The sequence below is a fragment of the Colletotrichum tamarilloi genome (genome assembly GCF_030869305.1).
Source record: "Colletotrichum tamarilloi strain Tom-12 chromosome Unknown Scaffold_2.1, whole genome shotgun sequence".
NCBI lineage: Eukaryota > Fungi > Ascomycota > Sordariomycetes > Glomerellales > Glomerellaceae > Colletotrichum > Colletotrichum tamarilloi.
This window is the reverse complement of record NW_026849385.1, coordinates 1,060,983-1,082,948: the sequence shown is the minus strand read 5'-3', so window position 1 is coordinate 1,082,948 and position 21,966 is coordinate 1,060,983. Positions and strand designations below refer to the sequence as shown.

The following is a 21,966-nucleotide window of genomic DNA, read 5'->3' as shown; positions in this document are numbered from 1 at the left end:
CTAAGTTCCTAACCGTATTCCGTGTGGAAGGAACCTACCTGACCCCAGCCAGGTGCAGCCATATCCACCGCACCCCTGCACTTATCCTGCCTTCTTGGGGGATTCTTCTTCCACTCCCGCACGCTTCATGCCAGTTCCATTTCATGGGGGCCGACTGGCGCGCATTGGGCCGCTGGAAAAACGCACCGCGGTAGCGCCAACGGAGACTCGTGGATACTTCGTTTCGTCATTTACGGTTACTTCGACCTTTGAGGTAATCCGTACCTTACCTTGCTGGACTTTCCATGATGAGGGTGTCACGGATGGCAGATGGCCACAATCGAACGGAGCACAGGCGCTGCCACGACGGGACACACATCAAACGTAGCCACTCGTCCTTTACCACTCATCATCAACCTTGACAGTTGGGTTCTAGAATAGCCATCTTCGATACGGTTTCCGATTCACGAACTGCGACCAGAGTGCCCCAGCCACAGCGCCACAGAAGACCTTGCTTTCGTTCATTTTCAACCTGCAATGCCCACGCCCACACCCATGTTGCACTATCTACCTCGATTCCACAGCATGCTTCAAGTCTACCGGCGCTGGACAGTGACAACGATCCATGGGGGCGCCGATCCCATTACCTATTGCCATGGATCTGATTCCGGCCCTCGCCAACGACTGTCTTGAGCGCCTTGCCGGTTACATGCCAGCTACATGCCGCAGGGAACAATCCCCGTTCTTCGCTGTGCTCCAGCTAGCGTTCGTCATGTCTCGTAGAGACCGAGGCTCCAAAGGAAAACACGAGGGAAACAAGACTCGATCAAGTTCGATCAAAGGTCCAAAACAAGACGGCACATACATAACAATGCAAGACATCCCGACTCTATGGTTCATTTCTCCCCGAAACAAGCTTCAGACGACCTTACAACACCCGAATCGCTTTCCGCATTCGGACTCAATTCATGCTTTGCTTCCCTGATGGTTCGCCACGATCTCTGATTGCGACCTCTCTCGTTGATGGCCAGTCAGATGCTGCAGATCCCCAACATTCGTCCCAAGCTTCTCTTCAATCTGACAGCAGCCGAGGGAAGTCAAATTGGGGTAACACCCCAGAAGCCCTTGCTCCGGATTGGGGCAGCACCCACGAGAACGAGTCCGAGTGCGGTGAGCTGTCATGTAGTGTGCATGAGAACAAAAGCCCCAGGCACACATCAAGATCCAGGCACAGAAGGGGACCTCGGCTCGAAACCACCATCGAAAGAGGCTGAAAGACCTCGTACGGCACGGGTTGATCAACGTTTCGGGAGTTTGGCAGTTCGTCCGACCCCGGCTTTGAGTACTGTTTGTGCGGATATGCTACCAAGGTGCTGCGTCGAAACGTGCCTCCTCCGCCCATTGGTGCCACAACATGCGAACCCCTGTCTGAACTCCAGGAAGAGCCGTCAATACTATTACCTCCCGATGCAGATACGTTGGCTAAACCGCATTTGCCATTAATGTTCAAGTCAAAGCCACGCTAGCGGCCGAACATACTACAGCTGACAAGGCCGCGGCGAATCATCCTCAACATCCCGTTGACTTGTCCAACATCTTTCTCCGCAACGTGTATGTTGACCTGACATGTTCGCAACGGTTGCCGAGTCCACCAGTTGGATCGGAACGCACTGCGAAGTCCACTTGGATGAACAAGACGATTGATGTGGGGAGAGACGCACTGTCAAGCCGTCCTCCTGTTAAATCTTGTCTGCTTGATGAGTGACCTCGAGCTGCAGCGGACGATGTGCGCCCAGCAAAAACCTGCTCTACTAAGTCGTCTGACCTGCGATCGTATATATTGTCCCCGATATCTCAATGGCAAGTCGATGAGCATTGGACATATCGTGGCCATCATTTATTGACACTTATCACAGTCCTTTTCTACGTCCACTTTAGGCGCAGTTGAGTTCCCACATACGCAAGAACTTTTGCCGCTGGGCATCTTTCCTTGGATCTTGAATTCCAAATCTACATCCCCCAATATTTACACGAAGTCTCAATTATACCACAAGACGCCACTCAGCCTTCCCTAGGCTTTCAAGCTGCCGTATCCCGAAGATACGCGGCAAGGACGCCTCCCCATCCACCAGTGTTATCGCTCGCAAACACCTCCCAGATGACGCCCCCAGTCTTGTCGTACAGCAGCGCGGTGGTGCTCTTGGTGCTCAGGCCGAACCAGTACGTCGACTTGGCGCCGTCAGCGTAAGCCTGGTTGGTCATGCAGTTGCCGCCCGTGTTCTCGCACTGCGCGTTCTGCCACTGGTTGTCGTTCATCTTGTTGAAGAACACCCACAGCGCGGAGCCGTGGATCACCACCTTGGAGCTGCCCGTCATGTAGTGGCCCCACGATCGGTAGCATCGGTCGTTGTTGCCTTGTCCCTGGGCTGCGCAGTTGCTGAAATCCGGGTCACCGAAAGCTGGTTTTACGCTGTGGCCGAAGAGAATTAGCCATCCAGAGTATTGACACATTTCGGACCAAGAGCATGAAGCCATGGATTGTGGCGGGGGTTGACTTACGACCACGGGCTGGGTGCTCTCTGGGGAGTCCCCTCACCCTGCCAATACGCAGACTCCGTCTGCTCCAAGCTGATGTACACATTCTGCGCGTTGTGGAGGTTATACTGATACAAGACGCAGTGCTCGAAGCTCGTTCCCACCAGCCACGTGGGCTTGGTGCTCTCGATGAGCGCGCCCCTGCCGACGGCAATGTTCTGCGCGGCGCCGCCGTCGAGCGAGTGGTCCGCCACCCAGCCCCACACGTTCTCGAGGTACGCACTCGCCGTGGAGGTGACGTGCATGAGCGCAAAGGCGGCCTTGCACGCGCCCGGGTCCGCGCCGCCGCAGTTCGTGTTGGTGAGCGAGTGCTCCGTGCCGCCGACGCGGAAGACGCTGCTCCAGATACCGACGTCGCCGGGCCGCGCGCCGGCCATGTTGATCTGGACTAGGGTCGCGCCCTGGAGGACGTCGGCTACCTCGACCGTGATGTCGGTGATTTGGGCGACGCCCGTCTCGCCGGGGTTGCCGACCCTGAGGATGGGCTGAGGGTCGTCCGGGTTCCAAAACTTTGATCCGATGCCTATTCTCAAGTCAGTAACCGGTTTCACGGGACTCTAGTGGTTCAGACATGACCTACCGTTGATGATGCTGAGCGTCTCACCGACCAGTCTTGTTCCGGGGGGCACATAGATCGTCTCCTCGGTGCGGTAGATGCCCTGCGGCACAAAGATGATCTTGCACCCCTTGTATTTTTGCAAGATGGCGTTGATGCTCGGCCCGTCATTGTGACTGTTGTCACCGTACACGGGGTACTGCGCATCGCCCTTCAAACTCACAAACTGATCCAGCGCATACTTCTCATACTGCGGCAGCGGCGCGGTAAAGTACTTATCCCCGGAAACCAGCGCGGCGGGCCGGTCAATGGGGTACACGGTTCCCTTTTGCAGGTTATTCGAGTTGACGTACCCCATGACCCACGTCTGCCCGGCCGTCACAGAGTCCTTGCGTAGCGTCGATCCATCGCTCGCAGACTTGACGGCCGCGGTGCTCTCGCCGCCAACCTGGAAGTTGTCGAGGACCAGAGAATTCTGGCCGTAGCCCGTCACGAGGTTGTTGACGCCGGCGTTGCAGGAGGATTCTACCCTGGAATCGACGACGGAAACCATGCCCGCCGTGTTGCGGCCCATGTCGATGCCAAAGTTGCAGTTTGCGAAGGTGGCGCCCTGGACGACGGCGACCCAGACGTGGTCGACGGAGATGCCGACGTTGCAGCCGTTGAAGGAGAGGTTCTTGAATTGGTATTGCTGGCCGTTGACTTTGATGCCGATGGCGCCGCCTTCGAATTGCTGGGCGCACTGTTAGTTTCTTCGGAAAACCCGAGGGCTTCCTCGATGCATTTCAAGCCGGGGAAAGGCTGTTCACAACCAAAAGAGAGAAAGGAAGACGAAGAAAAGGCGAGAGAGACTTACACAATCGCTGATCAAGATTCCGGAACCGCCCTGCGCCATAGTAACACCAACATGGCTCGAGAAATTCGGCATGCGCACTTTGACATTCGTCAACGAGCACCCCTGCGACACGCTCCAGTCCATCCCGACGGCCGCGACGCCGGTGCCAATCTCGGTGGTGTCAATCACCAAGTTCCGCACCGCCATGTAGAAATTCTTTGTCGCGGACCCGTCGCCCTGGTGGGAGTCGTACCCGTTGATCACGGGTTGCTCGCCGAGCGCCGGATCGGCGATGAGCACGGGCGGGTTGAGGGCGTCGCCGACAAGGTAAGTCGTCACGAGCATCTGGATCGGCTTCTTGATGCGGTACCGGCCGGGCGGGACGTAGATGTAGGCTGGGCGGGTTGTTACCGTGTTACCTGTGCGGCTCCATGCTGTTTGTACGGTTTTGTGTCAGTTACATGATTTCAACAATATCTTTTCCCCTGAGATGAGTTGGAGTATGTATACATCGAAGCATGAGGTAAAGGAAAGGCCAGGTAGTATCTCACCTTCAATGGCAAAGTTAAAGGCATCAGACGAGTCCTGGACGCCCGTGTTATCGGCGCCGTACTGGACCGCCGTCCGGTAGTACTGGTACGTCGAGTCCGTGCTCGTAGGCGCCGTGCCGTTGTGGCCGATGGCGGCGCGCCACCAGGTGGAGGGGTTACTCTCTATGGGGCCGGAACACGTCTGTTGTCTCGAGTCCAGGACGACGGCGGCGGCGGCGGCATGCGCATCGTGGGGGTGCTGCTGGTGCGGGTGGGCGGCCCCGAGGCCCAGGAGGGCGAGGAGGGTGAGCAGCTTCATGATGCGATGTGATCTGGAGAAGCTTCTTGCTTTGTGAGGAGGGGGGGAAAGGTCCTCGAAGGAGTGGGTAGACGGTGCCTCTGTCTTTTCAGGTCATTGAGTCTCCGATGGTTGGGATATGATCGGGTCTTTAAAGAGGCGATTTAGGATCGCGCGCCCACGGCCTAGGGAATTCTTCGTCCTGCGCTGGTGCCGCTCATCGTCATCAAACTATTCCGTGCGAAATTCCGTATCCTGAGATTTCTGTCCAAGTCGCACTAACACGCGACCCCCCTGTGCCATGTATCCGTAGTTCTTATTTCTTTCCTGCATGTGTATGAATAATCGCCCAAACCACGCTCATTACCGCAATTCTGCGGCAAGGGGCCCCAACAGCCCAGATCGTGGGCTGCAACGGCCCCACCTCACACACACGGGTGCGAGATGGGGTTCGTCCCATAGAAAGAAGAAGCGCATCAGAAAACTAAGAATTTTGGGGCTGATGTGAGATGCTTGGTGAATCAGGACCCGACTTCTTTTCCAAACAACCCCCCTGACTAGTATTACTGAGCTAGTTTTACTGCGGTAGTCTCACTAGCCTATTACATGCAGGTCTAATAGCCAATTCGGAGCGGGTACGGGCATACTAGCTTTGCGGGTTTAGGTTGCTTCTTTTCAGTTAGGCTCTAGGCACCAGAATTTCGTTGACAGGGGGGTGGTTCCTTTTCGATCAACACCTTTCTGCAAGACTGCCGACGAGCAGGGCCAGGAGCTGTGGGAAACATAGAGATGGATAGAGAGAGAAAGGCGGTGATGGTTCTTGATTACTTACTTGCCTAGTCCGACAAAGGCACAAATTAGAGGTCTATTTTAAGAAATGTTTATGGGGAAGGAGGGAAAGCTTAGTTGAGGGCTTTTTTGACTCCTTGGAGAGGTCTTGGCGTATTAGATGGGTTCGTCAAATCGTGCAGGAAACGACTGATGGCTTGGAGAACACTTGAACCACGTTATGGGATTTTCATGAGGTTACAATATTGAGTTTGGTGCATGCTTTGATCCAATCAGAGTTGTTCGCTCGTTTGCGCTGACTTGTGACAGTTGCCCTGGTCGTGATCATGGCTTCTGAATGTCTCTTGGCTACCTTATCTTGAGTGGTCAATCGGTTGACAACACCTACGGCTTTTGAACTGACCTTGGGACATGGAAGCAGCCCATGAAAGAACGAGATTACCTTCCACTTTGGATCAACGTTCAAATATGCCTCACACCCATGCGGAGGCTCCTGCGAGGTCATCGTTCGTCCTATCTATTTATGTCTAAAGTATCCGCATCGCAAATTCTCGGGCAATTATAGTACCGTGGTGTCGGTTGGGATAGTTTCCGGGCCGGAAGTGAGGATGTACTCACGTCTATACTCTGGGGCTAGAGGGCTTCTGACATCCTTCGATGGCAACCTTGGACTATCGTCCACGGGAGAGTTGTGGGGAGCCAACCCTCCTAGTGACTTCAAATTGCGTAGCTACACTTGAGTCATCTTGGGTTATCAACACAAGATAGCCTGTAATAGGATTTATAGGAAACTGTCAATTTTCAACTTCAAGAGTCAAGGCTAGTCAATAACTTTTCAACCGAATGTTGGCCCTTGCCTCTCCATGCCGAACACAACTTGTTAAGCTGATAGACCTCAGCGATCTCATACTTCAACGGTTGGCTTATGGCAATACATTCAGCTAGTCAACTTCTTCGTCCATTACTTGTGTGATAGTATGATAGTTTGCTCTTTTCACAACCCTGGCCATTACCTTGGGGTTCGCAGAAATAAAATAGCAGAGAGCTTGTATTCTTGCGTATCTATCGCAGACTTGCGCTTCACACATTACATCACCAGACGTTATACTACCCAAATCCTTCGGAGCTATAGGGTCTCGCTGGCTTCAAGTCCAGCGCCTGTTTGTGGCGAGCGCCGACATAATCGCGCATGATCTCGAAAGCGCACAACAACGGTATTCATCCTTGATCCAAGTTCTCGAGAGCATCTTGGGCGTCTCGTCGTACTGGTTAGGGGCAGTGTAGTATTCACCACGGAATCATTGGCCTGTAGTTCTAAGCGGTCGAGAAAGCCATCCTTTGATGAGGTCTAGGCTAGAATGCATGGGCCAACACCAGGGCGGTCGAATTCGACGCAATGCAGAGAGACGAGGCATTGAGACGCGACTATCTGGAAAAAAGGGACGGCGGTAAGTGCACCCTTGGCCGCTGAGGACTAGCGAGGCAAGTCTTAGTACGTATATATCCTTGGACTTGGGCCAGCGAGCCGGGCATGTAGATCACCGGCTAGCAGCGTATAGGATATTTCCTTGTCCAAAGTTCCTGCAAGAACAAGTTGATACGGCGAACATTGCGAGACTATAGCCCGCATTATTGTCGTCTAAGGAGGAATAGTTGACATTTGTTACTTGCTGTCTGGAACTGAGAGTGGTTTGTCTATCCGCAACCGTACCAACTCGTCTCTTATGTTGACCCCCGAGCCCCGTCATATGCTTTTGAGTGCCCATCCTTCTACTTATGCCGCAGTAAAATACAGTAGTAGTATACAATCCGGCGCTTGCCACAATGCAGCCTCTGACAAAGGAATATCGACGACAATGGTGCTGTCTGCCAGGCGAGGTACTATACAAGTCCGCTGTGTATGATTCGACTCAAAGATGCCACTCGGGGAGAGCAAAGTCTCGGTCCTTAGGCCAGTTCTCCGTCCTGCAGGAGTGAGTTGGTTAGCAATTATACGCTTGAGCATTGTTTAAGGGCAAAAGTTGCATACCTTGTCGTCAAGAGAACCGTCATGCGCTTCCTCCTCTCCACACTCTCCTCGGCCTCCGTCAGGCGCAGCCACTCATCGAGCAACTTCCTCAGCTCCTCATCCCCGCGACCGGCGCAGTCGATACCGCGCTCGGTAGCCGCAATTTTGACCTCCTGCTCCTCCAACGCGGCCGCGCCCCCGTCGCGCGCCAGCAACCTGTCATCTCCTTCCAGGAAAGCCATCCGCAGCTTGCCCTTGGCCGCCCACATACCCGGCGGGATAAACCCAATCTTATCCCACATCATGCCCGGCATGTGCAGACTGCGCAGCACATGTTTCCTCGCCGGGGCCCTCGCCGCCGTGCCCTGCGTGCCCGCGACGCCCAGCGGCGCAGCCCGCTCAAAGTCGGCAAACGACTTGTGCCGGCGCTCCTCCGCCTGCGAGAAGCTGGCGTCGATCTGCCGCGGCAGGCGACACGTGTAGGGCACGACGCCGTCGACGAAGATGACGATGAGCGGGGTGAATTCCCCACACACCAAAAGGACGAGACCGAACAGGGGCACGCGGAGAACGTCGTGGCGCACGCGCCAGAGGAGCACCCAGTCGGCGCGCGAGAAGCCCTTGGGGATGACGCCCGGCGTGAAGACGGAAGGCGAGCGGAAGCCTTCGACGGAGGTGCTCTTTGCGCGGATGACGTCTTGGATGTGGCGGCGGTTGGAGAAGACGGCTTTGAGACCCGTCTTGTAGAACTTGATGTAGGCTTTGCCCGTCTGGATGAGGTGGCCAAATTTTGAGGCGTCGGGTTTCTTCTCGGGGAGTTCGAGGGCCGCTGGGCGGGAGGAGGCGATGGCGTTGACCTTGTCTCTGTTCGCGGTGGAGGAGTAGGAGGGTTCGGAGGGCGTGAGGGAGCTCGCTAGCCGACGGTAGGGGGTCGCTTGTCGCGCGATCGAGGTGAGGAGGAAGGGTGTGTGGACGGGGCTGCTGCTGCTGTTGCAGAGGGAAGACGGAGCGCGCAGGGCGCGCAGCGTCGTGCCGTGGTTCATTGCATGAGACGTGTGAGAAAAGTTGCGATTAGTAGGGAAACTTCAGGGTTGAAGGTTGCGAGTTTGAGGTTCGTGAAGGGGGGGGTTCGGACCGGGTCGCGCGGGACGCCAAAGGGCATGGCCAAAATATCGATTTTAATTAAAGAAAAATGGGCAATTGGTTTCGTCACTCATTACAGCTACAAGCTTATCGCTTATCGGCGTGCTTGACCCCTTGCCTCGGCCCCATCCGCAACTCCACCCACCGCGTCGGGTCCGGGGAGCGGCCGCTCTCGCCGAATCAGGCTTTGCCGTTTCCCCTTGGCGTGACTATTCAGTTCTGGCTATTGGACAGTCGAGCTGGATTGTTGGGGTGATCATTCATCTCTTTGAGTATGGTCTTCGAACGTTTCCACGTGCTGCAACCGAAACCTTCTTTCCGATATTGTGCCTACTTGTCTACCTCGAACCAGACTGCTCGCAGCCTTACTCAAGGACATACTTTATTCGAGAGAAACTAACAGTATCGGCTCACCATCAGAGAGCTTTTAGTAGAATTTCGGCGTATGCGTTTTCTGTTTTTGCCTTCGCTGATTGCTCGTAGAGCTGTTTCTACAAGCCAGGCCAATCGAAGAGTCCCTAGTGCTGCGAGTCTGCTATTTTAGTGAGTTGTCGAGCTTGTAAACAGACATTGACAGAAACCGCCGCAATTGTCACTCTGTATTGTCGCAAATGAAGAGTTACAAGAGTCTTTTTATGGCAATTATGCTGCTTTTGCGCAGACATGCCCGTACGTGCCCAATTAGGTCGCTGACCGAAAGTGGTCTATCTGCAGAGAGCCGAAATCACAACCCTAGAATTGCGGATCATTCTGTGGGTCAACGCAAACACTTTTTGAGGCATTTTTTCGCGCTTGACTTCCACACCGAGCAAGGCTCAGCCTTGGTCACTCCCCTTGGTGTAGTTGGTTCATCACGTTCGACTGTAATTGTTCATCTCTTGTCATCGAAAGGTCTCTAGTTCGATTCTGGAAGGGGAGAACCACATCTTTTGCCTTTTTGGCTGTTGACGATATCTTGATTTTGCTTTAGAGCGATGTTGGGTTGCGTGGGCGTGTTTTTGAGTTGTGCTTTGTGGCCGTTGGATATTGTGGAATTAGTGGTTTTTTGTTCAAAGATCTTTTGTTGTCTTTTCAACTAGCTGGGAGTTACTTGAGCTTCCCATGCCTCCCACGTACTTGGGACTCACATATGAATGGTATCAAGAGGAGGTTGTGAACCTCGCGACATGAGCAAGCTTGGATTCGATCTCAGTCCTATCATGACCGGAACCTACTATAATCGCTTTGAGCCCCCGCGTACATAACGGACAGAAGACTTGCAGCTACATTAGAACTGTGATGGAAAGGCGACCCGCGTCAAACCAATCTCGATCAACCATTCCTGGTCCCATTTCAACCCATCCCGTCCCGTCCCTCACCCATTCACTCAAGCACCAAGCCCAAACCACCGCCGAAACCACCCGACAGCCTGATCCTCCGCCCTCATCCCGAACTCCGCCTGCCGCTGATCATTCGGGTTCCCCCTCACAGCAAACCCATGCGTGGCACCGACGTACTCCACAATCTCAAAGTCCTCCCCCTTCTTCCCCAGCACGCTCTTGGCCTCCACCATCCGCGCCCGCGGCATCATCATATCGTCGTCCCCGTTCGCCACGCTCAGCGGCAGCACCACCTTCTCCAGGTCGCCCGGCAACGTGAGGAAGCTCGGGTGCGCCGTGAACCCGCAGTCGATGAGCCTCTCACCGCCAAACGGTCCCGCGGCGAGCTGGGAGAGCAGGACGGTGAACTTTCCGCCCCAGCAGAAGCCCGCGACGCCGATTTTGGTATCTTTCTGGGCGGATGCCTCACCGGCGGAGGAGGACGTTGAGGTGGATGGACGGGGGGGGAGGGGAGACGGCGGCGAGAGGCGGACGGCGTGGAGGTAGTTCTCTATGCGCGGGACGACGACGCTGGAGCGGGTGGCGATGACGAGGGGGATGAAGTAGCGCAGCATCGTCGCGACCATGACGGGCGCGATGACGAAGTATTTTCTCCACCACGACTTTTCGGCCTCCATTTTGTCGGTCATGGCGAGTGCGGTCGCTGGGATGGCGTAGCCTTTTTGGTTACACGTGGTGTCAGTGGGTTCGTAACATAGAGGGGCGCATGAGAGTTCACGACATCGCGGCCTGAGCATCACGATGTCCCACCCATTTCCTTCTCTGCCTGCTCGCCCGGGACACCACACCAATCACCAAGACATTCATGCCAAGGACGAGCGATTACAACGTAGAAGCCAAAGGCAGTCCCACAAAGCAAAACCAACGAAAGAATGCCCCTTTCCTTTGAAAAAAAAAAAAAACAAAAAAAACAAAAAAAACTCACCATTCATCAACTCAGGAAGCAGCACAACCGCCGGGATCCTATTCGCATACGCATCCGCCAGCGCGCGCGTATTCTGCAGCTCCCACCCCATTGCGTCCGGCAAAATCACGACGACGCCCGCGGGCTCGCCGCGGCCCGGCTCCGGGCGCGCGACGTACGTCGGCAGGCCGTAGACGGTCTCCACGGTGCCCTTGAGCTCAGTGTCGCCGCGGAGTGTGCCCTTGAAGCAGTCGGCGCAGAAGCGGGGGGCCTGGTGTTGTCGCGGTTCCGACGACATTGTGTCCGTGTAGTAAGTTGGATGTGTTGCTCAATTGGTGGAGAGTGAAAAGGTCAGGTTTTTGGTCATTCGGGGGAAAGCTGCCTGCCTTATGGACGGGGTGAGTTAAGCTTTGGGTAGATTTGAGCTCTCCCTTGATGCGACAGCTTCTAGTGTAGGCCGGAGGGTCAATTGCAAGTTGACTGAATGTACGAAAAACGAAGGTGCCCGCAATGTTTGACACAGTGAAAGGAAGAGTAGAGATCAAGGCGGGAAGGACGTTATCTCTATATTCTATAGAGACTACCTCAGGTCCCAAAACACCTCAAGCTCCTGCAGAGCTAACCTCAGCTCAACTAAACTGAGCTTGCAAAAGGGAGCTGTCACACCAGCGGGCACGCGGGGTCGGCGGAGAATGAAATCATGGACGGAGTTTCATCCGAATCCGACCCCCGACCTAGATTCCTACCTCAGCAAGCTTGGATACTACAGCCTACTAGGCTTGTAGGGGACGTTCGTACTCTGAGAACAAATCACAATCATCAATCGGGAATGGCTGCTCCTCGGCTCGCTTCAACATCACGTTTCTCTCGCGCATGCATGTCGATCGATCTATACCTAGATATCCCGCCGCCCGCCCGCGTAGCCGGTCTGCGCCAACCACGTAGCTTCCTCACCATACACGAGCATATTAGCGTGGTGCTGTGCTACCCTTCCATTCTCGTAGCCGTCATGGGAGTCGGCACGCTCGGTTTCTGAGCGGGATAGAGTCCCAGCAATTGGAGAGCAACAAAACGGGATCGGACCTGAAAAAGACCATTTCTCGGAACTCATCAAGTGCGAAAGGCAGACTTTCTCCACTCAGAGCCGGCCGATGGCACCTCGATTCCTCCGTCTTCTCCATCAAAGACCTTTAGGGCCGGGGCGGGAATGTAACACTTTTTTTTTTTTTCTTTGGATTGCTGACCAAAAAAACTCGGGTCCGAAGGGAGAGGAAACTGGACTCACCGAGGTGTGGAGGTGTAGCTCACCGAGAAGGAAATGACGTGATTGGACCAGAGGATTTCAACACACAATTTCCCGTCTCAACTCAACAACCCATCTATGCTTGGTCATATTGACTCACCAACCTAGCCTCGACTTCCCTACCTACTTTACCCAGGGAAGATAGCTTTGAGCTTGGCTTATCCCCGCACTCTCATTTGTACTCATTACTGTAGATCTTCCGGCAATAATGGTGAGCACATCTCATATCCCTTGAGCGCACTACCAAAATCTTCTAAGCCCTACCTTACCTTACTCTGTCGGTGTATACTGACGAGTGCGAAAACGACAGGTCCACGCCGACGCCTCAAACTTCGCCAATGGCGTGACGAAGGAGGAGGCCTATGAGCAGGTCCTCATCCAAGCCGAAGGCCTCCTCGACGGCCAAAGAAACTGGGTAAGCCTATTTATTTCGACTCCCGTATTCACATAGTCCGCACCTCTCATACATATTCTCTCAATCTCTCCATCTGATCCCTCATCTCTTCAAACTCATAAACATTGCAATACCATCATACTCGACTGGAATCTCAGACTAACTTTCTCATAGGTTGCGTAAGTCTAAACACTTGACCCTAGCAAGGCCGTTCTCCCATCCTCGTCCTCATTTCTGGGACGTGATACAAAGCGTGAGGAAAAACCAAAAGAGACTAACCTCACATTCCTACATCGACAGCAACCTCGCAAACACGGCCTCCCTCCTCTGGCACGCATACCACTCCCTCCCCGCCCCCTCAAACGCAGTAAACTGGGCAGGTTTCTACGTCCTCGACCCCTCCACCTCGACCTCACCCTCATCCGCCAAACGATCCCTCATCCTGGGCCCCTTCATGGGCAAAGTCGCCTGCCAACAAATCCCCTTTGGCCGCGGCGTCTGCGGCGCCGCCGCCGCCACGCGCCAGACCCAGCTCGTGGCCGACGTCGATGCCTTTCCGGGGCACATTGCGTGTGATGGGGATAGCAGGAGCGAGGTCGTCGTGCCGATCGTCGTCGAGGACAAGTTGGTGGCGATTATTGACGTGGACTGTGCGGAGAGAGATGGGTTCGACGAGGTTGATCGGGTTTGGTTGGAGAGGCTTGCTGGGTTGCTTGCGGGGGGTTGTGATTGGTAGGGGTGGAGATGAAGATACAGGGTGAAGAGGGAGGTGAAGATGAGGATAAGGATGAGGATGAAGAAGAAGATGAGGATGAAGACGGGGAGATTGGATGAAGTGATTAGAATGAAGAGGGTGGTAAGAGGGTGAAAGAAGGGAAATGATGAGTTGGGGCGGGAGTCTCATGGGATCAAAAGAGAGGAACGGAAATCGTCTGCGGATGAGAGAGAGAGAGAGAGAGAGAGAGAGAGAGAGAGAGAGAGAGAGAGGAAGAGAAGATGCGGATTACTCATGGCATTGGATGAGAAAAGGAGCAAAAAGATTTACACGGAGTTGGCGACAACAGGCACCCGACGGAAGGGACACGGAGTTATCTCAACATAGAATCACTTGTGATGTTGGTCACAGGGCAGAACATATTGGACTCAACAAAATATATTGAGCAACGCTAGAGTCAACCTCTGCGTCTTACGACTAAAAACTTTTTAAAAACTTTTTTTTTAAGTTCCCATCTATTGACATTCCCGCCAAACATTCTCCCCATCCTTTCCATCCCAAGCCCTCGCACCCCCCCCCCCCCATGAGTTCATGAATCCATGTCTTTTCGTGGTTTGCGTTATATTCACACGCATGCAGCATTTACTCGAGAGCCTTCTTGGCAAAGTTGGGCAGGACGAACGCGGCCTTGTGGATGTCGGCGTTGTAGTACTTGCACAGCTTCTCCTCCTCCTCGGCGGACCACTTGCGGAGGGGCTCCTTGACGTTGCGGCCGGCGTCCTTGGTGCAGACCATGAAGCCGATCTGGCCGCTGGGGTAGGTGGGGATGGTGGTGTAGGCGTACTCGGCGACGGGGAAGATCTCCTTGCAGTCCTTCTTGAGCTTGGAGATGAGGGGCATGTGGAGCCACTGGTTCTCGGCTGTTTGGTGTATGCTGTTAGCTAGTCCTGGTCTCTAGATTTAACAGTAGAGTCGTCAAGAATCAAGAATCAGAAGCGCCTTCCGACAGAGAGTCAGGCTGAATGAGCGCCGACAGAAAAGGGGGAGGAAGGAGGATAACAGTCTCGAGTAGGCGCAACACTTTGAAAGAATAGACAAAGGAGAGTTCAAAGCGTATCCAGGTTCACACAACCCAGTCTCACCGGCATGCCACTGGGCAATATACCGGTATCTCGTAGGGAAAATCGAGGACAGGCCCAAAGAAAGATAAAGAAGCAGGCATCACTCCTAGGTAGCAGTGGTGTCTGCGGTATTGTCTTGTCTTTTCTTCAGAGACCCGAGACTTCCTTGATTCCCCTCGATATTCCTGAACAAATGGGAACGTACAACCTTGGGTAGTGATGACACCGCCCTCCCTCAGGGCGTCGTGGAGGAGCTGGAAGTAGGGCTTCTGGAAGAGGGACTCGGCGGGGCCCTCGGGGTCGGAGGAGTCGGTGATGATAACGTCAAAGGTGTTCTTGTACTCCTCGAGGAACTTGAAGCCGTCGCCGACGTGGGTCTTGGACTTGGGGTGGTCGAAGCCGACGGCCATGTTGGGGAGGTACTGCTTGGACAGGCGGATGACGGCCTCGTCAATGTCGCAGAGGATGGCCTCCTCGACGCACTCGTGCTTGACGACCTCGCGGAGGACACCGCCGTCGCCGCCGCCGATGACGAGGACCTTCTTGGGGTTGGGGTGGGAGTTCATGGCCAGGTGGGTAATCATCTCCTGGTAGGAGAACTCGTCACGCTCGGTGGCCTGGATGACGTTGTCCAGGACCAGGACCATGCCGTAGTCGGTGGACTCGAAGATGAGGACATCCTGGTACTGGGACTTCTCGTGGTGAATGACCTTCTTGACCTTGAGGGTCATGGCCTGGCCTGTGGCAGGTTGTCAGCATGCCCGGCGTCCTCTCATCCTCACGATGCTTGAGTTGAGGGGGTGTGGGTGACTTACCGGGCCACATGTTGGAGATCTCACGGAACCAGCCATCTGTACATCATTTCATCAGGTTAGCGCGAGGTCTCGACTCGTTCATCTCATTTGTTTCCAAAAAAGGGCATCATCTTGTCGCATCCACTTTTGTCAGTCAGTCTGTCTGTGTGTTCTGTGTCATTGCCGATCCCGAAAAGTGCCGTGCCCGGAGCAGCCATAAGCCGGCATATTTGCAATGTACAAATGTCGCCTCAGCAAGAGAGGTATGCCGTATTCAATAAACGATCTGCAAAACCAAGAGACGAGGTTTCTCGGTTTCTCCTGACGAATTGCTTAACCGAAAGTGGCATGAAGAATAGCGCATGCGCGCTCAGACGGTGGAGGAGCCAGGGCTGAAGGTGTTTTTAGGGGACCCGGAAGAGGACGGATAAGCCACCCGTCAATAGTTGCGGGAGGTTTCGTTGACGATTGACCAGGTGCAGGCAGTCCGCACGGCACAAAGTCCGTCTGCCAATTGAGCCAATGAAGGGCGGTACGGACGAACGAGACAAGGCCGCTCATGGGGGCCCGCTTCCCGGTTGCGATATTCTCCGTCTTCCGTTGCGTGGGCTCTTAGCGAAGAAACCCCCAGGGTGACGACAGGCGGGGTGCTCAAGACATTTTTCGTATGGCGGGGTATTCTGAGACGGGTGCGTACAGAGGTCGGAAGAGCCAGTAATGAGCATCGACCAGCAGGACAGAGTAATAAGTAGCATACACCCAATGCCAACGATAGCAGACGGATGCCGGGCAGCCGCAGACAGAAAGGCAGACAGACAAACAGACAAACACACAACAACAGACAGAGATCTGCTTGAGTAAGGGAGGGGAGGGATGGATGGATGGATGGAAAGACGGGGATTGGACCGCACGAACCTTGGATGGTAGGATGGGCAATTTCGCTCATTTTGACGGTAGACGGGGGTTTGGCAGGGCTACTGTGTAGATTGTGTAGATATCGACAGGTCGGCAGAGGCACAAGCAATCGAGATAGATGATGCTGGTGCAGGCGTAGTAGTTGAGAAGGGAGGGGTGTTATATGACGAAGAAAAGCCAGGATGGAAAAGTTGAGATTGTCTGATATCAAAATGTGCGTTGACGTCGTGGGAGAGAAGAGGTGTTGTGTGGTTGGCCTGCCGATGTGCGGTGTGTGCTGGGCCTGCAGAGAGAGAATCTGTACCAGTACCCATGGAAGGTGCGCGCGCGCTCCCCCGCCGTCAACAAGCGTTGGTGCGGGCAAGGCGAGCGAAAAAAAAAAAAAAAAAAAAAAAAAAGGCGCTGCAAGAAAATTTTTGTGGCTCCGGGGGTGGCCTCGTTTTGAAAATTCGGGGCTCCAATTTTCCAGTGCATCACGGACAACTCACGGTGAGGCCTATTGGCTCGTTGGCCAAAGCCCACCAGATGGCACTTTGAATGGAGCATCGAGATTTCCTCAATCTCTCTCACCATCACCAGACGCACTTCGATCCTGTTCATGTCAGTGCGTCAGTCAGGTTCCTGACTCTGCCCACATCAGTGTCTTAATACCAGCACAATACATTCGTGACCTTGCCTTTAATTGCCCTGCCAGGCCGAGCACGTCCGTCGTATTCGACATTGTCAACAGTAATAATACCAACCAGAGTCATGGATCGATCCATTATCCGGGTGCACACAAATGCCATGTTCCCATGGCTCTGGGTTGAACGATTAGCAATCCGACCTGGACGATTGACAGCCCAGAGATTCCCAGACCGTCTATCCCTTCATTCGCGGGCTGTCTCACGAATGCAGCCTGTCAACCCCATATGCCGGCCCAACTCTTCCTGCCCAGTCGGTCCGTTGCACACCAACAACGACGCTTATCGCGAAGGGAGCACCTGTCGGCCGGTGCTACCGACGACACGAAGCCAAACCAGGATTTCATGCTTGTGAATTTGGAACCGGGAGTCTGAGTCCTCTGGGCTCTCGGACTGAGCCTTGTCCAGAGCTTCACTCCGACCTTCGTCATCGGCTTTGCGGGCCACTTCCCAGAGTCAACAAGCCCTGAGGGAATTATCCGCTATCCGCTGCTGTACGCATACTACAGGCACGGAGAAGGAATATACGGCGTACGACGTGCGACGTGCGACGTGCCTTTGCAGAAAACGTGGCGAGCCAGGATCAACAGCCCAAACCTCTTTGGTTTTGTCCCTCTTTTCCTTTTGGCTTCTTGTCCCTTCCTCTGCGTCTCTCGCTTGCTGCTTGCTGCTTTTCTTGATACTGAACGGGATGTCAAATCCGAACAGTCCCCCACAGACCTCGCCTCCCTGCTCCACCTGCTCACCGGGAATCAACAGCGTCCATGTCTCGCCCGGTTGTCGCCGGATCAAGACAGTAAAGATCATCTCTCCACCACCCGTCAGATGTAACAGCTTATTTGGCTTTGACAGCCCGCCTACTGATAGACGAGACGAGATGAAACGGAACTATCCTTTTGCAACTGGGTATCCGTAGTCAAGCAGATAGTGTAGGTAATCCGTACCTAGGGATCCGTACCCTATGAAGTCAATACATCAGCCTGCCCTAGAGACCGTGCTGAGGTAGTAGGTTGCGATGGACCTTACCCAGACAAAGTCAAACAGCAAGTCTTCGGACTTTGGTAGTCGAGGCTGAGGAACTCGCCCACAGATGTTATCCACAGCAGGCTGGGTCAGTTTGGCGAGCTAATTGACAAGTACGCTCACTAAGCGGTTCGATTCTTCAGCGGTAGCGAGACACAACCCGAAGAACCTGCCTGCCGCCTGAGACAAGACCTGCGCGTGCCGGGCAAGAATTGGCTGAGCCCAGCCATGAACCCTTCGCCGATGTAAAGATATAGGCCCGACATGGGCCCATCCTCACCTAAGTCCATACAAAAGTACGCCTTTCCCGTTTCTCACCAATGCCATGGTTATTTTCATGCTGCCGGCCGCCGTGGTTTGCACCAGCTGCCGCGATCGAGCGACGGCCTCGCACTACGTGCCGAGGTCGAAAGTTAGTAAGTAACCTTCGGTTATGCAAGACATAGAAACCCACTGCCCACTGTCTCCAACTGCATCGCGACTGTGCCTCTTTTTGTCCCTCGCTGTACATGTCGTTGAGTATGGGTGTTGGAAAAGAAGCAGGAAACTTTGCAACTGTGATACAGCGTGTTGCAGGCCATATCGTCTCATCTCTCCTGTCGCAGCCGCCATCATCAAAGAACCTTCTTATCGGAAAATAAATGCCAGCTTGAAGGTCTGGCATTTTAAGTGTAACACAATGTTCAGCCTCCATCACCTCAGCTCCCTCAGCTTCCCCTACCCACCAGGAACGAGGGTGAGAGCGATGGGCACTGTTAACACAATGATCAGCAATCACACACCAAAACATCGTCTACCATCGCAGTCCTGAACCCATCGATGTTGCTTTGATGCTGCATGAACCATAATCGCCTGTGGCAGGGCCAGTCCCGAGACCAGACATGAGGGAAAAAAAACTCTTTCATAACATGCAACGTCTCTACCGAGAGCGGTGTCTGTAATATCCAATCGAGTCCCATTATGGCTGATGCAATGCCATGCCAGACGCCGGTGCAGAAACCTTGAACCCAATTGGGAGAAACAAAACGTTTGGTGCGGGATGCTAGTCCATGCGGTGCAGCGCGTGACAGAGCTTCCCATTCCAAAGTTTACTTCAAAGTGTTTGAGGTCAATCTGCGGGCACTTCTGCCTCTCGTGGAGTCTGGTTGTACCTGTTGCTTGCCTCCGGGGCCCTGTCCTGTGCGACTAACCCATCTAGCGGTTTTCTGTCGTCCATCATACCACTCCTTCGGATCGCGGCTTGCCATTAGACGGATCTGAAAATTAGTTCCACCATCCTACACGCCATCTGCTCATTCGACTACTTTGCTTTACCGTCGTCTTTGTTGCCCTTTACACCGTGATATAACCGTCTGAGGGGTGGTCTGGCGGGGACCTGTTCGTTCAGCCATATTCATTCTGACCGCCCGCATCCGGCAGGGACTTCGTCGCCACGTGGTGAATGGCGCTCTCGTCAACAGGGCTTCTTGAGACGTCGAGACCGCACCATCTCGGGCGATGTCAAGAGTAATATGGGCTGATATCTTTGTTGAAGGACTTGCCCAGTTGTGCTGGCTCTGGTAAAGCCTTGGCCGTTGCTTCTACAAGGCAGAGAGCCTAGCCCTAGGGCCCAAGCAATCCTTGAAAGCTGCAACAAAATTTCCGGCGGCGAAGTACTCGATCTTGGTGTAGCCTCCGTTGGACTGCGGCTCTGGCGCGGACGGCAGTCTTCTTGCAGCGCATCTGAGTCCATTCTTGCTCCTGTCAAGTCTCCGAGAGGCAAAATCTAAGATGTCCCGTCCATTTGGTCCAAGATCTTTGTAAGGTCCATGCTCGCGTTGCGCCAGCTACTTCTCGAACATATTGGGCAAAGCAGGTGCGGCTCAGGAAACGTGCGTTGATCTGGCTCATCGACGTTCAAGGATCCCCGTCAGAAAAGCCACGAGTTGTGCAATCCATCCACAAACGGCCCCCCTGTCGAACAAAACGAGCTGCTTCTCTCATCCTTGCAAGAGCCACGCCAGGAGGCCCGGGATCATGAAGAAGGATCCCAGCCCACTGGAGCATTCGTTTCTGCGGGACTCTTCCGTCGATGCTGCAGGTCCCCTTTAGCGGCCCGCAGAATCAGCGCTCATTTTCCCACTGGAGCCTGCAATGCTGATCTGAATTATTGTTGGGGAAAAGTCTAGCAGAATGCGACCCTGGGGCAAGACGAGAGACTGCCAGAGTCGTGTTCGACTGGCGGCGTTGCAATTGCATGAATCAGGGGGTGACATGCTTTCCCCGAGAGCGGACGTGTTCGGCCAGGACCCCCGCTATTCGAAACGAAAAGCTGGCATCATGGTTGTGCCATGCGTTGGAAGAAGGCTTGACTGCAGAGAAAACATTGTTACCTATCGAAAGCGGAAGCATTGGCCAAAGCTCTTCGCGGATAGAATGTCGTCGTATGGCAGATGGAGGAAGGTCCAATACTTGATGTGGCTGCGTGGCGAGCCGCTAGATATGGAAGCAACGAAAGAGGCGTCGTCGAGTGGGGACGTGTTTCCGCAAGCAACATGTAGCGATGACCTGCTGAAGGGCGAGGCGCGAGCTGGCTACGGCTGCGGGTGCGACGGCGGGTTCGCGCACGAGAAGGAGGCAGACGAAGAGCTCGGTCCACGAGGCGTTTCCGGAGTAGGGGCTCAATTGGGGTTTTGTGGCAGCGATCTGGTGTCACGCAGGGGCCTGGAGGATCGAAGTGGCTCTGTCTTTCCGTCTGTTGTGTGGAATGCCACGATGACGCTCCATACTGAGAACGGATACTCAGCCAAATTGAAGGCTCAACTGGAGCCTTTGATTGATGCGCTGCCCAGGTGTTATTTGACAGCACAGCCAACAGCAACTGAGCCATTGATTGGTCCATGGTGTGAACGGGATGGCCGCGGATCTGTCGCAGTCCTATGTTGATTGTGGGCGGAGCCCGTTAATCTTTTGAGTTTGAAGCATATCGAACAAGTCTTTGAAGGTGGTGTAGGTATCCGCAGGTGAGGGCAGGATGAGACAGGCGACGCGGATTGGGGTGGTGTTTTGGCGGCAGACCAGACGGTTCGAGGTTGAGAGTTGTTGAATCGACGCAGCCATGTGCCATTGTACTCTGAATCTGCAAGAGTCTATTGGCTTTCGGCTTGTTTGCTGTGACCGTTGGCTTCTCTCCTTGTGCATGAAGTTATGAGGCATGGCAGTTTGCAGCTCGCAACCTGCATTTCTGGGACACTCCGGCCCAACATTGTGCATGCGAAAGGGTGTGCGTCAAACCATGACATAGGTCTTCTTCGAAAGCACGTCCAGACTGGCAACTAGAGATTATTCGAGTGGCTGCTAGCACCTAGGGAACTCAGCCAGAAAGCTTACGTTGTGGCTGCTGAGAGGTAGGTATTCGATATATAGATGCATTTGTGGTGCCTTGAGGCGCATGACATGAGTGTCGAGAGGGTTGTGAGGGTCGCGTGCGAAGCACTGGGGGATGCGGCGAAGTCGATCCTCGATGAGGGTCAAAGAGAGGGCATTCATGAGATGGTTCGTTCGGCTGGGTCCCGAGGAACTGTCCGGCTCCGAGAAGAAGAAGAAGTAGTTTCAACGAGCCATTGGATTGGTTGAGCGACGGATGAAATGTCTGAGATGATGGCGGACTGAATATCTGACCAAAGAGAAAGAGGTATCAGAGGTGGTGAAGCCTGAAGACGGCATTCGTAGCTTTGCACAGAGGAGACGAGGATTGGCGTGCCTTCATGCCTGTGTACTAAGGCGACCGGAGTCACTGGACAGTGGACGGTGCGACGGGGAACTGGAGGTGGCTTGCTTTCTAATGCAAGTGCAAGGAAGGCGCGGACAGACTTGAGAGTACCCCAGCACAAGTAGCTGCCAAGTCTCGTGAGCTGCAATTCTGCGGCAAGAGCGGGCCGGGATGACAAGACGAATCAGACCGGCGATACAAGCCAGGTACGTCAGAAAATGGACCCACTTGCATCCCGTTCTTCTCTTGCC

General features: G+C 54.2%; 8 protein-coding genes across 8 annotated transcripts; 3 read left to right on the top strand and 5 right to left on the bottom strand.

The window, feature by feature from the left end:
- Positions 1–634: 634 nt before the first annotated feature.
- On the top strand, positions 635–1,253 carry CTAM01_00983 (uncharacterized protein; the record flags this gene model as incomplete). Its single annotated transcript, XM_060517027.1, has 2 exons — positions 635–844; positions 888–1,253. 2 exons carry the CDS (start codon positions 635–637, stop codon positions 1,251–1,253), a joined length of 576 nt encoding a protein of 191 aa, XP_060388489.1.
- An 805-nt stretch (positions 1,254–2,058) lies between these two features.
- On the bottom strand, positions 2,059–4,814 carry CTAM01_00982 (uncharacterized protein; the record flags this gene model as incomplete). Its single annotated transcript, XM_060517026.1, has 5 exons — positions 2,059–2,449; positions 2,539–3,097; positions 3,155–3,863; positions 3,987–4,399; positions 4,517–4,814. 5 exons carry the CDS (start codon positions 4,812–4,814, stop codon positions 2,059–2,061), a joined length of 2,370 nt encoding a protein of 789 aa, XP_060388488.1.
- Positions 4,815–7,492: 2,678 nt separating this feature from the next.
- On the bottom strand, positions 7,493–8,633 carry CTAM01_00981 (uncharacterized protein; the record flags this gene model as incomplete). The annotated part of the gene is made up of 2 exons (XM_060517025.1): positions 7,493–7,547; positions 7,612–8,633. 2 exons carry the CDS (start codon positions 8,631–8,633, stop codon positions 7,493–7,495), a joined length of 1,077 nt encoding a protein of 358 aa, XP_060388487.1.
- Positions 8,634–10,099: 1,466 nt separating this feature from the next.
- Positions 10,100–11,314, bottom strand: CTAM01_00980 (dienelactone hydrolase; the record flags this gene model as incomplete). The annotated part of the gene is made up of 2 exons (XM_060517024.1): positions 10,100–10,770; positions 11,038–11,314. 2 exons carry the CDS (start codon positions 11,312–11,314, stop codon positions 10,100–10,102), a joined length of 948 nt encoding a protein of 315 aa, XP_060388486.1.
- Positions 11,315–11,716: 402 nt separating this feature from the next.
- CTAM01_00979 (GAF domain-containing protein) lies at positions 11,717–13,449 on the top strand (the record flags this gene model as incomplete). Its single annotated transcript, XM_060517023.1, has 4 exons — positions 11,717–11,806; positions 12,630–12,734; positions 12,917–12,954; positions 13,014–13,449. The coding sequence occupies 4 exons, from the start codon at positions 11,717–11,719 to the stop codon at positions 13,447–13,449; spliced, it is 669 nt and encodes a 222-aa protein (XP_060388485.1).
- A 621-nt stretch (positions 13,450–14,070) lies between these two features.
- Positions 14,071–15,374, bottom strand: CTAM01_00978 (spermidine synthase; the record flags this gene model as incomplete). The annotated part of the gene is made up of 3 exons (XM_060517022.1): positions 14,071–14,348; positions 14,755–15,288; positions 15,365–15,374. The coding sequence occupies 3 exons, from the start codon at positions 15,372–15,374 to the stop codon at positions 14,071–14,073; spliced, it is 822 nt and encodes a 273-aa protein (XP_060388484.1).
- Positions 15,375–17,169: 1,795 nt separating this feature from the next.
- Positions 17,170–17,411, top strand: CTAM01_00977 (uncharacterized protein; the record flags this gene model as incomplete). Its single annotated transcript, XM_060517021.1, has 2 exons — positions 17,170–17,248; positions 17,350–17,411. 2 exons carry the CDS (start codon positions 17,170–17,172, stop codon positions 17,409–17,411), a joined length of 141 nt encoding a protein of 46 aa, XP_060388483.1.
- An 833-nt stretch (positions 17,412–18,244) lies between these two features.
- CTAM01_00976 (uncharacterized protein) lies at positions 18,245–19,043 on the bottom strand (the record flags this gene model as incomplete). Its single annotated transcript, XM_060517020.1, has 2 exons — positions 18,245–18,716; positions 18,778–19,043. Coding segments are annotated over 2 exons (738 nt in total), but the record flags the coding sequence as incomplete, so codon positions are not given.
- Between the last annotated feature and the right edge of the window lie 2,923 nt (positions 19,044–21,966).